We start from the raw sequence: 15,236 nt of genomic DNA, 5'->3' as shown, positions 1-15,236 counted from the left end.
CTCAGAAAAACAGCTATCATTCTCCTGCAAGAGGCGCAAGTCTTACTCACCAAAGGTGCTATCGAGAGAGCACTGTACTCTTAATGAGGAAAGTGTTGTTATTCTTGTTGCCTCCTTCTGTCAAAGAAGGATGGGCATCTCTGGCCTATTTTGGACTTCAATCTCTGAACACTTTTCTGTGGAAAAATACATTCATATCACTTATGCTGCTCCAAATTTTATCCAGCTTGGATCTGGGTGACTGGACTGTGTCAGTTCATCTGTTGGAAGTGTATTTTCCTATACCAGTCCTGCAGTCCTACAGACATTACCTGTGTAACAACATAGGCCAGGAGGATGCCAATTTGCCCTGCTCCCCTTAGGCCGCACCAGTTCACCTTGGGTGTTAACACTATTGAAGGCATCTTCAAATTCAAGGAATCTTCAAATGGATCCTGGTCTACTGCTGCATAACAGTCACCCACGCCTTCGTCCCAAGCAAGCTTGACTACTGCAACACACTCTATGCCGGCACCACAATAAAAAACATCAGGAAACTGCAACTCATCCAAAATGTCATTCCTAGACTCGTCCTGAATCTCCCCCGCCAGGAACACATCTCCCAATACCTAAGGACCCTCCATTGGCTCCCAGTGGAGAAGCGAATCATCTTCAGACTACTCACCCACACCTACAAGGCCATTCAAAACATCAGACCAGCCTACCTGAACCATCGCATCTCCTTCCATAATCCCGCAGACCCCTCCTCTCAGCCCAGCAGGCACTAGCCACCATCCCACACTTACAGAAAACCACCGCCAGAAGGAGATCATTCACCTACCTCGCAGCTAAGAGCTGGAACAACCTGCCCATGCACCTCAGACAAAGCCCATCACTCGCCATCTTCAGGAAGAACCTCAAGACTTGGTTCTTCAGATGAGGCCCAGACCTCCCCCAGCGCCTTGAGACCCTCATGGGTGAGTAGTTGCGCTTTACAAAAACTGATTGATTGAAGGCGGGCTCAGTATAGTCTGTTGTAAAACACCTCCAGACCATGGCAAACCTCCTGACATAGTTAGTGTCTAGTATCAATGAGCTAACGTTACACCTGATTCCTTTGTAGAGGCTTCCTTTCATTGGAGCTACCCTGGACACGGTACAGTTCAGGGCCTTGATTGTGCTTCAACACGTTCAGGATATTCGGGCTATGATTCTAATGTTTTAGCCACAATCTTGGACCTTATTGGGGGATGCCCTGAGGCTTCTTGGCCTCTTGGACTCCAGCATTCTCCTTGTCAACTTCACCAAATGGCACATGCAACTCTGCAATGGAATCTGAAGTTTTAGTATGGCCAGCATCAAGAAAATCTAGAGTCTGGAGAAGGCAGCTCATGATCTGCAGTGGTGGCTGCTCAAATGCAGTCAGTATAGTCACACTGACCTCTCTATTCCCCACCCAGAGCTGACGGTGGTGGCAGATGTAGCTCTGCTGGGCTGGGGGGGTAATCTGTAAGAGGATGAGGAGATTCAAATACTCTGGTTGAAGTTGCTGGCTATTCATTTGGCTCTGAAGGCCTTCCTCCTGACCACCAATGGGAGACTTGTGCAGTTTATCATGAATAACACTACTGCCATGTGGTATTGCAATAAGCAGGACGGATGGTGGGGTCCTCAGTTCTGTGCCAGAAGGCTCTGTGCCTTTGAAGCTAGTGGGAGTTTCTAGGGCATTACCTAATCACAAACCACCTTGCGGGGTCTCTGAATGAGCAAATGACCTGAACAGGCAACATCTGGCAGATCATGAGTGGCGTCTACATCCCAAGGTAGCTCAGAGCATCTTCCAACAGTTGGGATAACTTTTGTTAGATCTTTTCACCACCATTGATAACACACATTGTTGAAAGTTTTGCATATTGGAGTTTTTGCAAGGACATCCTGCTCCGTGTTTTGAAAAAGGTCAAGGACAATCAGGCCTAAATTATTCTAGTGGTTTCAGTCCGGGCCACTAGAGTGTGATACCTGAAAATTCTATGCATGAGCATCTGTACTCTGATCAATCTACCTAGTCTGCAGGAACTGCTGTCTCCGCAAAAGGGCAGGGTCATACACACAGATCTGAAAAGCTAGATATACATTTGTGGAGAATGGGTGACAATAACTGATTGTGTTTGTTCTGCTGCCTGAGGTGTTGGGTGTTAACCTTGCTTCCAGGAGCCTTTTCATAAAATCCTTTTCTGATGTTTACTTGGACAAGTTTGTTGTGTCTGGTGTGGTGTATCCTTATCCTTTAGAAAGAAAGCTATTGGATGTTTTTTTATTTTATCTTGTGCACAGCGAGGGACACTGTTAAGTATTATTTGTAAGCCCCTTTTACCTTTCCATGTTTACCAGGCAAACTGTCCTTGTGTAAATTACCTGATGAGGTTTAGCATTTGACACATGTTCCAACCTAAGCTGTTTGTGATGCCACAGCGGGACCTTAACCTTTGGTCTTGACATTTCTCATGTAAATGCCCTTTGAGATAATGCATAGTTGCGTGCTGCATCTCCTGACTTCCAGGTCTTCCTTTTTGCAACTATGTTAGCTCGGTGTGTGTGTGAACTCCCGGCACTTTCAATGCATCCTTCATGCACCACCTTTTCCCAAATTGGTGAGGAGGACTCGAACAGCATCATTGCCAAAAGTTGTGACTCTCTTTCACTTTGGACCGTCAATCAGTCTGTCAGCATTCTTTACTCCCCTTCAGCCCTCTCCCCTTGAAAGAGGTGGAAAGGCTTCAATGTCTGCACCCCAAAAGGACTGAAAGCTTTTACATTGATCATACCAAAGAACACTATGTGGACAGACAGCTTTTTGCGTGGTTCTCCATTGTGAAGAAAGGGAAGACTGTGCAGAAGTGGTCCCTATTGAGGTGGATAGTCCTCTGAATTAAGATCTGCTGTGCAATGGCCAATCAGGAGCCTCAGAAGGTGTAATAGTGGGCACCATCACGTCGGCTTGTGGAGTACCTGCCCTTGATATCTGTGAGGCTGCAACATGGGTGCCATTTGCATATGTCCGGTTGCCAGGACAGGTGTGAAGGGGATTTTGCTGACTTTGTCCTGGAGACCTTTTGGTCTTCTCTACCCCAAAGACTTACCATGTGGGGAGATAGTGCTTTGGTACCTGTTAGAATAGAGCTGAATGAATCTGCATTTAGAAGTATGCTTCTTAAGAACAGTAATGTTCTTTCTGCCACAGATTCCTTACTACACTGCCACTGCCTGTTCTTGTGGAGTGGCATCTAAGAAGGTTGAAAGTTAGTATTCAGCACACCAATACCAACATTTCTTCATGTTCCACATCTGTGGGCACAGAAATGGAAAAAACAGAAACTGACACTGGCATACAGGGGTGGCACTCACATACAGCTCTGCTCCATCACTTCTGGGTTGGCATCAAGCCAGTGTGGAACTGCACAGCACCACAGGGTGGTGCACAGGAACACAGCTAACAAAATATTTTGGTTCCAATCTGGTACCTGGGGAGTATTCCAAGGTGAGGAATCTGTGTTTAGAGTATTCACCAGGAAGAGTGTTACCAAAGGTAAGTAATTTGTTCTTCTTGTTGGCCAAGAACAATGGGGGTGTGAGACCTTTACCAAATGTCTACCTTCTGAACTTGTTCATTAGACAGGGCAAGTTTAAGATGCTGTCCTTAAGCCATGCCTTGATGGCCCTGAATGCTACATATTGCGTGGCAACCCTTGAACTCCAGGACACCTATTTTCATCTTCCAATTCTGCCCACTCACAGATGTTACCTGAGATTTGCGGTTGAATCCCAGTACTGTGAGTTCATGGAGCTACCATTCATATTGATTACCACTCTATGTATTTTTTCAGGTGGGTTTGGCATCTTCACTTGGATGGTTGGATATCCATGTGTTTTGGGGACTAGCTGGTGAAAGCAGAGCTCAAGCACTCGTCAAGGAATACAACCAGCAGACAATGAATGTCCTCCACAACTTGAAGCTTGCCATCAATCCCCAAAAGTTTATCTTCTTTTACAGAGCCTTCGTTCAGGTGATATGTACATGGCCCATATGAAGAATCTTGCTCCTCCTTATGAGTTGCAGACATTTAGGAGATGATTCCAAGTTTTCATACTCCGATCTTGGTTCTGCAGGGTTTGTCTGCCTGGAGACAAGGCGGTGTGAATCCTTTATATTAGAGATGGCGGATGAGGGCCCTTCAGTGGCTCCTAAGGTCACAAAGGCTTCAGCATTGCAATAGAGTCTCTTGACTCAGGTGAAGATCTCCCACTCTGGTCATTTAAGCCTACACTGATAGATTATCCCCTCCAACCTTTATGTCCGTCGTCCTTTCAGCCTTCCGTGAGCTTAGGCCAAAATGGCCACAGAATCATCATAGTTTGACTGAATTTCTCATTTGGGTGACAAAATGGTGCAGGGTCATTGGTCCACATTGGAGGTATGCCAGCACATAAATGTGCTTGAGCCATGGGAGGTCTGACTTGCATTGTTTATTTTCCATTCCATGGTCAACATTAATATTCTTTTGGACAGCACCTATACCATCCATTATATCAACAAAAAGGGCAGTTTGGTATTGTGGATAGCATGTTGTAAATTGATTCCCTTGCTGCTGTTGTCACAGTTATAAGGAATCTTTCTGATGGTGCCTTACCTCAAAAACCTCCCTCAGTGTGAGGGTAGATGCTTATTGTCATCTGTAACTGGAAAACAATGAGTGGTAGATACACTCTGAAGGGACAGGGCAATCTTCTACAGATTGGGGTTTGCATTTCTGGACTTATTACAGAAAGTTCTTTCACTTTTTTAAACTTCCCTCTGAATAGTTTTCTGCGAGATGCCTTCAGTTTCAGTTTGTCTTGTGACCTGCAATACATGTTTCTATTCATTCCGCTTTTGTTCAGTCTTCTGGGAGATCAAGCATAGCTGATCCTGATCACCCCTGATTACGTTTGTAGGATCTAATACACTGATCTGTTAGCACACCATTTAACTGCATCTTCCTTACCCACACTTACCGTATCTTGCAAGAGGATGGTCAGGTCCTCCCTTCCTGTCCCACAAACACTGTGGCTGTATGCGTGGAAATTGAGTGATGCCACCTAAATACCTTTTGTTTTTCTGTGGAAGTTGCAGATGGCATTGTGGCATCTAGAAAGCTAAATTCATTTACATTGATCATTAGAACAGATTTGTTCATTGGTGCAAGTCGGAAGGTGTGAACTCTTTAAAATCTTGCCTTTAGGATGTCTTGTGATTTGTTTTGGCCCTTGCAGAATAATGTCTGGCAGGTAAGGGATACTTGAGTGCCCTGTCTGCATTCATGTGTCTTCCTGATCAACCTTCCAATTTTAGATTGCCACTTCTGACACATTTTCTGAAAGGTTTGCTTTAATTGTTTATTGTAACTTGTTTATTGTTTCTCAGTTTGATTTGCATCATGTCAACATTAATAATGGCATCCCATTCTAGATAATGCATGGTGGACCAGTTTAGCGTCTTATCATTAAGAATGATTTTTGGTGGCATTAACCTCAGCTCATTGGTTCAGAGAACTTCAGGACCCCTCCATTTGTCTGCCTTTCACAGTTACCTATCCAGATAAGTTGGTCCTTCTCACCTTCCTGCGCAAGGTGGTTTCTACATGTCATATGGGGCGTTCTATTACCTTTCCATCTTTTGTCCCTCCTCATCCAAGCAAGGAGGAGGAGGTGATGCAATCATTTGGAATTCTGCTTTGGTCTTCATTAATCAGTAGTTCATGTTTTAGTTATCATTCATTTGTGTGGCGCTGAGGGCCCGTGTGCTTGGTAGGAGGTCAGAGAACAGGAACATTAAGGATGCTAACATGCAAGATTCAAAAAGCTCTCTGAACAAATAGAAAACTAGATTTTGGCTGAACCAAAGTCTTGGCTACAGCCCATTTCCCCCTATTGGCTGACTGTGCAAAAGACAACCAAGTTAATACAGATCATTCAGAAAGCTTAGTTAATCTATGGTTATCTTAACCAGTAAATCACAAAATTATATTCAGCCCCAGAAAATGCCACTGCCAGATGAAATCTCTTGGTTCTGGTTATGTATTTAGTACCCTTAAGGGAGCCAAGACCAATATCATAGCACTGTTCTCGCCGATCAGCCCGGCAGGAATGTGCAATACAATGTTCCCACTGGTCAGCCCAGCAGGAACATTGTAATGTGCTAGGGTGGGAACGTCACCAACAGGGAGGTGGCATCCTACCCATGGCTTTGGTGATCCTGTGGTGGGACCGCCGAAGCCATAATCAGACCCACTGTCTCATTCAATGAACTATGAAATAATTGATCTTCTTGGCTTCTGGTAGAACTTGCAGTTGAGAGGAGGATCTTTCTGTAAATTTGTAAGAGTTTTGTGTGTTCAAACCTGTACTTCGGTCCTTAAGGCTGGCCATCAATCTTCACTTTTGAGAGAGGTATTTAGAGAAAGGAATACATAAATAGGAGCAATCAATAGGGGATGATGCCTCACACTTAAGGAACACTTCCGTGGTGATTATAGGTATGATAACCAGATCTCTTCATATATTTGTCTCTTCCAGTTCATTCACTGCACATATCTTGGATGGTGATAAGATCCATAACAGGCTCAGAGGATTCAATTAACCATGTTTCTGTCAAGAAAAGCATATGAAGATTACCATTAAGTTTGAGTCCACAATCTCAATATGTTTGGCAACAGATCTGCAATTGTATAAAATGCAGTTTAACTAGTAGAGGACACAATATCTTCATGGTAAAATGCAATTGAATTAATAGTACAATTATTCAGGTTGGGCCACTTTCTTAAGCAAGGTGGTTTATGAGATCTAAAATGTGAGGAAATGTGAATTTTTATGGAATCTGGAGAGGCATTTCTTAAACTTGGTGAGCCCTGATTCTTATCCAAATCAAGTTTGTGGTCAACTGTGGGGAGTTTATTTCTCTGTGGACTAATTTGGTAATAACAATAGAAAGAAGAATCTGTGGAACACCTTGTATTGTGAGTTACAACAATATTCCCAAAAAGATGATAAAGGATCTAGACTGAGGTTACTAATCTAATTTGTTGGATTAGAGAATCTATATATTCATTTTGTTAATGGAGCTCAACTAGCTGTCTGCAAACCTTCTGAAAACCTTCTTAGAATGACTACAAATGATGGAATATCACCAAGCATATGTCTAAAGATTTCATAAGGTCCAAATGAGCATCTGGTGTGAACAAGAGACTTTGAAGGTGGAGTAATACCTTTATTAGTAGTGTCAATCTTCAAAACACTGCTTCTTCTTTGCCATGGAGTAGTGAGAACGGTGATGGATGCTCCTGACCTCTTGTCAAATTAAATGGTCTGTAAAGTATATATTGCATTGGTGGGAGATGGCATTCCTTATGTGACAGTGTTAGAAATATAATCTGGTGAGCAAAGAGGCAATGGGCAGATCAGGTGGAAAGTACTGGTTGTGAGTCATTCTACGGTATGCATCTGCATTGACATGACAAATTCTCAATGCAAATTTCTGAGTTTTTGTAATATCAGCTATTGTGAAAACTCAATGTATTGGCTCAGATTCAGATGGTCTAAAGGTGAGTGTAGCGAATGCATGCAACCATTGGATGTTAATTCTAATGGAAGTGTGGTCCTCATTTTGTAAAAACAGAAACTCTCCGGCTTTAACTTTAGATTATTCTCTTAAATGGCCCTTTTCAGTTTAACCTTCTAGAAACCCATCGCAAAACAATTGTAAGAAACATTGAATTTACCCTTCAAACCTGCAATTGCAAATTCCCTACTGTGAAGCCATTATATCATGCCTTCTGTGATTATTGCTGCAATTTCTTATGGCAGGTTCATATCTCCTCTACCTTCTAACCCTTTTCTTACCTGTATAAAGTTCTCAAGATTTTCTTGATAAAGGCATGTTTTTTGTAAGACCCGGTCTGCTGAGTGTTTTTGATGTAGCAGATCAATCTCTGCGACAAAATGCAGATTGTTTTCATTCTAAAGATGCTAATGGCTCCGGAATTTAGTTGTTCTTTCCCCTTCCAGAATCAATTGGAATATCTACCCTGTGATCCAACAACAATATCTGAAGAGACTGTAGTTGGTGCATTTAAAACATTAAAATACAAAAAAGTTAAGGGATCTTTGGAACAGCATGATCCCAACCTTTTCAATACGCACCAGTCTCGTTGCTTTTAAAATGTGTTTTCAAAATGAACACAACTGGATGCCAGCTGGAGTTGGATTCAGCATTCTCTGAACTAAGTACTAAATGATCAGTCAGTAGTAAATAGTGGAGGCTTGGAGTTGCCCTATTGCAATGTTACTGTGAACAGAACCGCAGGAAAAGGAAAACATATCAGTATTTCAGTTAGGATGTGCAAAAATAATATCATACAAAGGAATGCTAAAAGAAATTGAACATGACTACAGTGTTCTGGAAAGACTATATATATGCACCTTTCTCCACAATTAATTCCCTTAGGTGCTTCAATACCATTGTTGATTTAATGTCTCCTGACTCTTAAACAATCATATGATGACATGTTGGCATCTATATTCTTACACATAAGCCTGATACTTATTTTGTACAGATGGTACTTTTATTTAGCCTTGTTAAAGAGCAGTGTGAAAACCAGTCTCTCCATTCACCACTCAATTGTTGTCCAGACAATTAGACATAGGCTTGAGCTGAAATATTTTGATGCCTCAAGAGCAGTCTTGGCTTTAGAATTCCTGCCTAATTTGGAGAAGATGGTAGCTGTTACTCTTGCCAGTGACTGTTATGGGGCACAGTAGAGGGTACAATGGAATTCCTGAAGATGATAAAACAATATATTCTCTGACAAACATTATTAAATACTTATTATGCATAAAGTACAGCAGATGAGTCTTTTTCTGCCTAGCCATGCAACAAATCTGAGGCTTAGGAGACTTGGATCGGATCTCCTTTATGACAGGAAAATAACTGTTAGGATCTCACCCAGAATAAGAGAATGTTTTTGTGAAAGTGAAGTAAACATGTGGTTACAGTGGTGCAACTGTTCATTATACGTCTGATGAACATTGCACCTATGTGACATTTTTCCTGATGAAACCAATCGAAGGCTATTTAACCTTTTTACTCGGGATAGAATCCTTGGAAAATTCAGTGTAAATTCTAAGAGAGGCAGCAATATATACCTTTAAGGATTTCTATTACGCGTCAATGGTGTTTTAGAATAAATATAATTTTATCTCTTAGTTTCTTATTTTTGGACAAGACATTACTCTTGTTATTCTTAAATCTAATGATATATGTGTTGGATGGTTTGATTTCAGTCAAATTTCTATAGCCTAATAATGTCATGATAAGCTAAGTTTTGGATCATTAAAACATTTTTGTCAAACTGGCAGTAATTCAACTAAGATTTATTTGCAGTGAAACTACACCATTAAGTAGGTGTAGCTATCTATAGGGCTCATTGTACTTACAGTAAGTAATATTTCTGAACTCGGCAACAGCCAAACAGGAAGACAGCTACATCAAGAGTGACATTAGAAATGCTTCCCAGTTTTTAGAACAGGGGCATTTTCTTTGCTGACTTGACTGTCAGTTTATACATTTTCACACATCAAGCAGAGTAAATGGAATAAAAAGGCTTAAATCTGTACCATTGTAGTAGCAGCTACCCTTTGCAGAGCGTGAATTGCCATTTATCTATAGCTAGATCATGAGCTGGAAAAAGCTTCCTGTTGAGCTTGCGTAAGGGGCAATACATATAATGTATTGAAAAGGAGGTGCTCTGTGCACCTCACATCCCACCACAACACAGACATTTAGATGTTTGATGTAGTTGCATCCAGTATTTCGTCAGCTGGAAGCAGGTGAAGATAATGTAATGGTTAATGAAAATTCATGGGACAAATGTCAATTCAATTTCTTTGTTTTTTTAGGTCGTTTCATGGTGCAAGTGGCAATGTGTGCCTTTTACAAAAGTAATTTTGTTAGTGTTCATTTAATGATACTGTGTGAGTATGTTTGGTCAAATGGGCACATTTAATCCACAGTTGGTTGAATGTGTTTTCTTGGGTTTGTATAATTTATTTATTTTTGTTCTGATTGCTCTGTATTAATATTTTTGCATTTGTTTTTATTTCTTATCGTTCTTTTTCCCCTTAATTTCATTGAAGGTGCACAGGCCATACCCTATCATTACCCCCATCTGCTGCATCCTCATCCTTCTTTTCATTTTATCCTTCTTTTAACAGTACATGTTTTCATTTTTACCTCCTGATTCCTTTCAATTAGCTTGCATCCTTCATGTATGGTATTCTCCCGTTTAGAAAGCTAGGCATTGAGGTATACCCTAGACAGCAAAGAAGACTCTGATTGCCTCATTTGAGTGCCTCAAAGCTAGATGCAGTTAAAAGACTAAGGCATCTCTCTTGATTTATGTGAAACATACAATTAAACCAGTTGCTGTGTTGATTATTAGTTCTGCAAGTAATTGGTTTACTGTTGCAAATGTATTTTTTTAAATAATTTACGACCAAAGTCTTTTAGCTTAAATTGCCAAAAGTTATTAATTAAAAAAAATAATAATACTTCAATACATTTCCACTCTGACTTGACCATCTTTTTATACTTTCTAAAATTAACTTCAAAAACAGATTGGAGGAAAGTCTTTGCTCATGTGAGGGTTATCCATGCTGTGATGATGAGAGAATCTGTTGTCTGGAATAGGATGTTGCAAACAGGTGTGAAGTATGTAGTGGCCTATTTTGTGGATATTTCATAGTTCTGCCTTTGCAAATGTAATGGATACCAAAGTTGTTTTAGATTGCATCAGTGCTTCTAAAATCATGTGCTAGAAGAATTGCATGAAGCCACTCTGTTAAAGTTTGGCTAAGGTGTTCTGTATCTAAGCACCACCTTTTGCAAAAAAACAAAAAAACAATTTTAGTAGGCCCTCTTGCTTCTGACTAATCCCTAGCACTACTAGAATGTACACAAAAGAGAGCCTGTACAGACTGTAGAATACCTATACCTGCTCATGGGTTTCCTAAAGGCATGGAGGAGAAACATATACACTAATTTTAAATTTATTGTAATATTTTCTCCTGAAGATAATACGCCCACTAATTTACGGAGCACTTCACTTCATTTCCTATATTGATTATTTATTCTTTAAGTGATTGTTTTACTATTGCAAAAGTCTGTTTTAAAATTATTCAGGGTCAAAGTCTTGTACTTGAAATTCCAAATAATCATTTAAAAAAATCTGCAATTCCCTCTTCTGACCTTATTTGTCTGTCTTTTTATAGCGTCTAAGATTAACTGCAAGTAGGATTTGAGGAATGTTTATGCTGACCTCAGGCCTATCTGAAGCTGTGATGTTGGACAATTTTATTTTTATTTTACACTGGTGTAGAGTACCTCATGCTCTTTGTTGTGTATGTCTCATAACTCTATTATTATAAAAAAAAAATATTGGGTACACAATGCTTCTAGTTTTCGTCATTCAACTCTTATTTGGTAAACTCAATTGACAGCATAACTGCATGAAGCTTATTTGGCAAGAAGTATAGCCCACCTTCTTTATCTAACCACCACTCACCTCTTTATTGTAAATATATTTTGAGAATGATCCCTTTCACCGTCATTAATGACTACAGTGCTAAAATGTACTAAAATGCGGGCCTGAACAGACTATAAAATTCATAGTTTTGTTAATGGTTTCATAAACACATAGAGGAGAAACATCTGCAATAACTATAATTTAAATATACTTTATCCTGCAGACAGTATGCCCACTGAGGTATGAAGCACTCCACCTTAAAAATGTGTCACATTTTATCTTATTTATTTGTAATTGTTTTTCTTGCAATTTAATTGTTATTGACCCACTTGATTATTGGGCACTTCACTCTAAAATAAGTTATTTGCAATATGTTTTTTTCTTTCAGAGTAATGCAAGATGTTGTCATATTTTTATAAACTGTTTTTACTTGACCAAAACCTTTTGTACTTCTGAGTAAGTTTAAAAAAAGATAACATACTATCATATGTATTTATTTTTTCCAGTTTTCTTCAGCCTCCAAAACCACTTACTTCACTTAGTGCTCTTCGGGATGTGAACTGGCGAGATGGTTGCTATTGAAATTTGATGTCGACAAAACAAGGGACAGACACCATAATATGTATTGTATTATCCAGCTGGCTGGGTAAATCCGGGACTGAAAAATTATTTTCTTGTTCGAGGTTCTAATGGAATGCATTTTTTTTTTCCTAATGCTAAAAACCTGTATGTTATCAAACACAAAGTAAAAAGCTTACCACATGGGCATGAAGATCTTTGATGTTGATAGACCAATGTATGCAGTATTCTCACAGTTAGGCTAAATTGTTATTTAGCATATGCAAGACATTAGAACAATTAAGTCAAACCTTTCTTGGTTTAAGTAATTTTTATTAAGCATCATTTTGCAAGCGCTTGACCATGCTGATTTTTTAGCATATTTTAATCTTTTTCTGTTTACTTTTAGCAATTTTATCATTAATTATTTCACAAAGCGGTTTTGAACAGGGTGTGCTTTATTGCTTTTCTAAAATTTAAGGTAATTATTCTGGTAACTCGTTTTTTTAACTTGCTCAAATGACTACGGAATTATACGCAGCATCCTTTTTGTGCCATAGGTAACAATATTTTTGTGATGGGGTGATTTATTTTTTTAGCACTAGGAACATATCAAATCGTAACATCATCATGGGCAATATATCTACCTACAATGTTTTTTGCAAAAGCACAATGAAACTGCAAAGAAAGTTCCCTGCCTTTTGCTGCAAAGCTATCTCATTCTGTATTTGTCATTTTTTGTATTTAAATGTTAATTTATAAAAAATTGATTTCAGACTATATTTTATTTGTATTTATAAAAGATAATCCATTTTGCACTTACAAACGTTTCAGCCTATACACTACAATTGGTTTTTCATGATTTTAAAGTAATGCAACTCTAATGTTTTATTAACAATTACTGGAGAATGAGATGGGTTTTGATGAGAATAAAACTTTTTGATAGACATTTTACAAAACTGAATTGCACTGATTGAATGTTTCCTATAACAGTATATTGTTTCATATATGATTACAGCTGTATACTGTTGTTTTTGGAATGTTGAAATAATAAAGACTCTATTTCGGCATTATACGGCCATGTTTAAGAGTGAGTGGTACTATCAGAATGTGTGTTGTCTTGTGACCCAAGGTATTATCTGACATATTTCTTTGTGTTTGTTCACGATAATGTCCTAATCAGAGTTCAAAAAAACATATTCCCTAGTCTGGACATAATTAAATTAATTAACTCAAGTGTGACCAACATCTTGAGGATGCAGATGTTTGTCTTTTTGGCAGACAAAAGAACTGTACGTAGGTAATGTTGTTGGCAAAGCCGTTACAAAAAAGCAAGGAAATAAATACAGGCAGCCTGTATAAATAGAAAGGAACAAAAATGTTGTAAAATACATAACGCAATTCAGGTAAAAAATTCCACATTCTAAGGACACATCACTGCCCAGAAAAGCAGTATTTAAATACAGTGTATTTTACATTGATTTTCCTATACAAGCACCAAGCCATCCCCTTCCTCATCCTCTATACATGATGCAGGGATCCGGTCACGCGTAGGATAATGTAGTATAACTCTGATATATTATAGTTAATACCCTGCTCCTGAGCATTTGAGCAAGCAACAAACATTAGATCACAACGTGCTGTTTTGCCTGGCTCTCTTATACACTGTAAGAAAGAGAAGATGCTGCTACTGCCTATATTTTTTAATTATGGAAGGGGGAACTAACCAGTTACTTTGGAAACTTTTGTAGTGGGGACAAAATAAGAAAAAACATGTCATACAGTTTCTTAGGTAGTACTATTGCAGTGGAAAAATGTTTTCATCAAGAACTCCCTGCCAATGCTAACTCAGCGCTTGGGAAGGTTCCTTTCACAAAGCTGGAATGCATGAGTGAAGAACATGAAGAACGAGTCACAGCCTTATTTGCACATGGATTTCTCTGTGATGCTAGAGCGAGATTTTAGAGTCTCCTGAAAGGACAAAATTATTTATTAGTTGGCGTTCAAACAGTAGAAAACTGGCAGTGGGAAGAAACCCAACATATGCAGTGTTTCATCTGAGAATCCTAGATTTTCAATTGACTGGACTCAGAAGAAAGGTTACTTGCCTTTGCCTCAGTTTTCTGTCTTGATCCAAATTAACTTTTTTCTCTTTTCTTCTTTTTTCCCTCTTTTCTTTTTTGTTGAATGTTATTTTTTTTAAATAAAGTTTGTAACATTCTTGTGTAAAAGGTAGAGTTATTGCCAAAAGCACCTATTTAATTGTGATAATTTCAGAGCACCAGGCCGTTGCTGATGATATTGAACCATATGGTTCTTGGCTGCAGCAGTAAAAGGTTTGACAATGTGGTACTGACTTTTTTGTATGCTGCTTCCACTGTCTTTTATAGGTTTTTTGAGAGCTTTTTTGTTAACTTAAACCTAAGGGGGCCATGGAACCTGTTCATTACTTATCATTGGTTGACATCTTCATCACTGGTCACCTCATGTCGTTTTCACTTTCTCTCTGTGTTTCTCTCGTCAATGGAGCATGGACCAATAGTGTGGTTCTGCTATTCACCCTCTGATTTATATACTTTGACACTGTAGCCACAGACTTATTAATGTTAAAAGCCTCAGGGCTATAATGCAGCGACAGACTTTTTTAATGTTTAAAAGCACTTTGTTTGATTTCCAAATGTAATCTTTAAAACAATCTTTCTTTTATATCCCCAGGGTGACACTATAGCCAAAGACTTATTTCACGCTTAAAATCATTTTCTTTCTTTTCAATGTGTAGTTTTACCTTTTTATTAAAGCAGTTTGTGTGCCTGAATATTTTTCTCTGCTGTGCTTCTTGGCCGAACTAACACCATAGGCACGGAAAGCAGAAATACTGACTATACTATACTATACTATGCAATGAACATACCATACTATGCAATTAACATACCATACCATGTGGTACATTGACAGGCCATACCATAATATACTATAAAGCTAAATCACATACCATACCAAACCATACCTTACTGTTCAATAACAGACCATACTATACATACTATACAATGGCAGGCCATATGATAACATACCATGGTAAACAAT

General features: G+C 39.0%; 1 protein-coding gene across 3 annotated transcripts in view; it reads left to right on the top strand.

Annotated features, from left to right (window-relative positions):
• Positions 1–14,965, top strand: part of SLAIN1 (SLAIN motif family member 1) — a 160,650-nt gene extending 145,685 nt beyond the window's left edge. For 2 of the 3 annotated variants that reach the window (XM_069205224.1, XM_069205227.1), the window contains exon 8: positions 12,101–14,965. In XM_069205224.1, the coding sequence (XP_069061325.1) occupies positions 12,101–12,176 (76 nt within the window). In that variant the 3' untranslated portion in view covers positions 12,177–14,965. The remainder of the gene's footprint in view (positions 1–12,100) is intronic. The other variant, XM_069205225.1, reaches the window with a different exon arrangement.
• The last annotated feature ends 271 nt before the right edge of the window (positions 14,966–15,236 follow it).

This window comes from Pleurodeles waltl, chromosome 8, assembly GCF_031143425.1.
Source record: "Pleurodeles waltl isolate 20211129_DDA chromosome 8, aPleWal1.hap1.20221129, whole genome shotgun sequence".
NCBI lineage: Eukaryota > Metazoa > Chordata > Amphibia > Caudata > Salamandridae > Pleurodeles > Pleurodeles waltl.
Note: the sequence above shows the minus strand (reverse complement) of the source record. Positions and strands in the feature narration are given on the sequence as shown.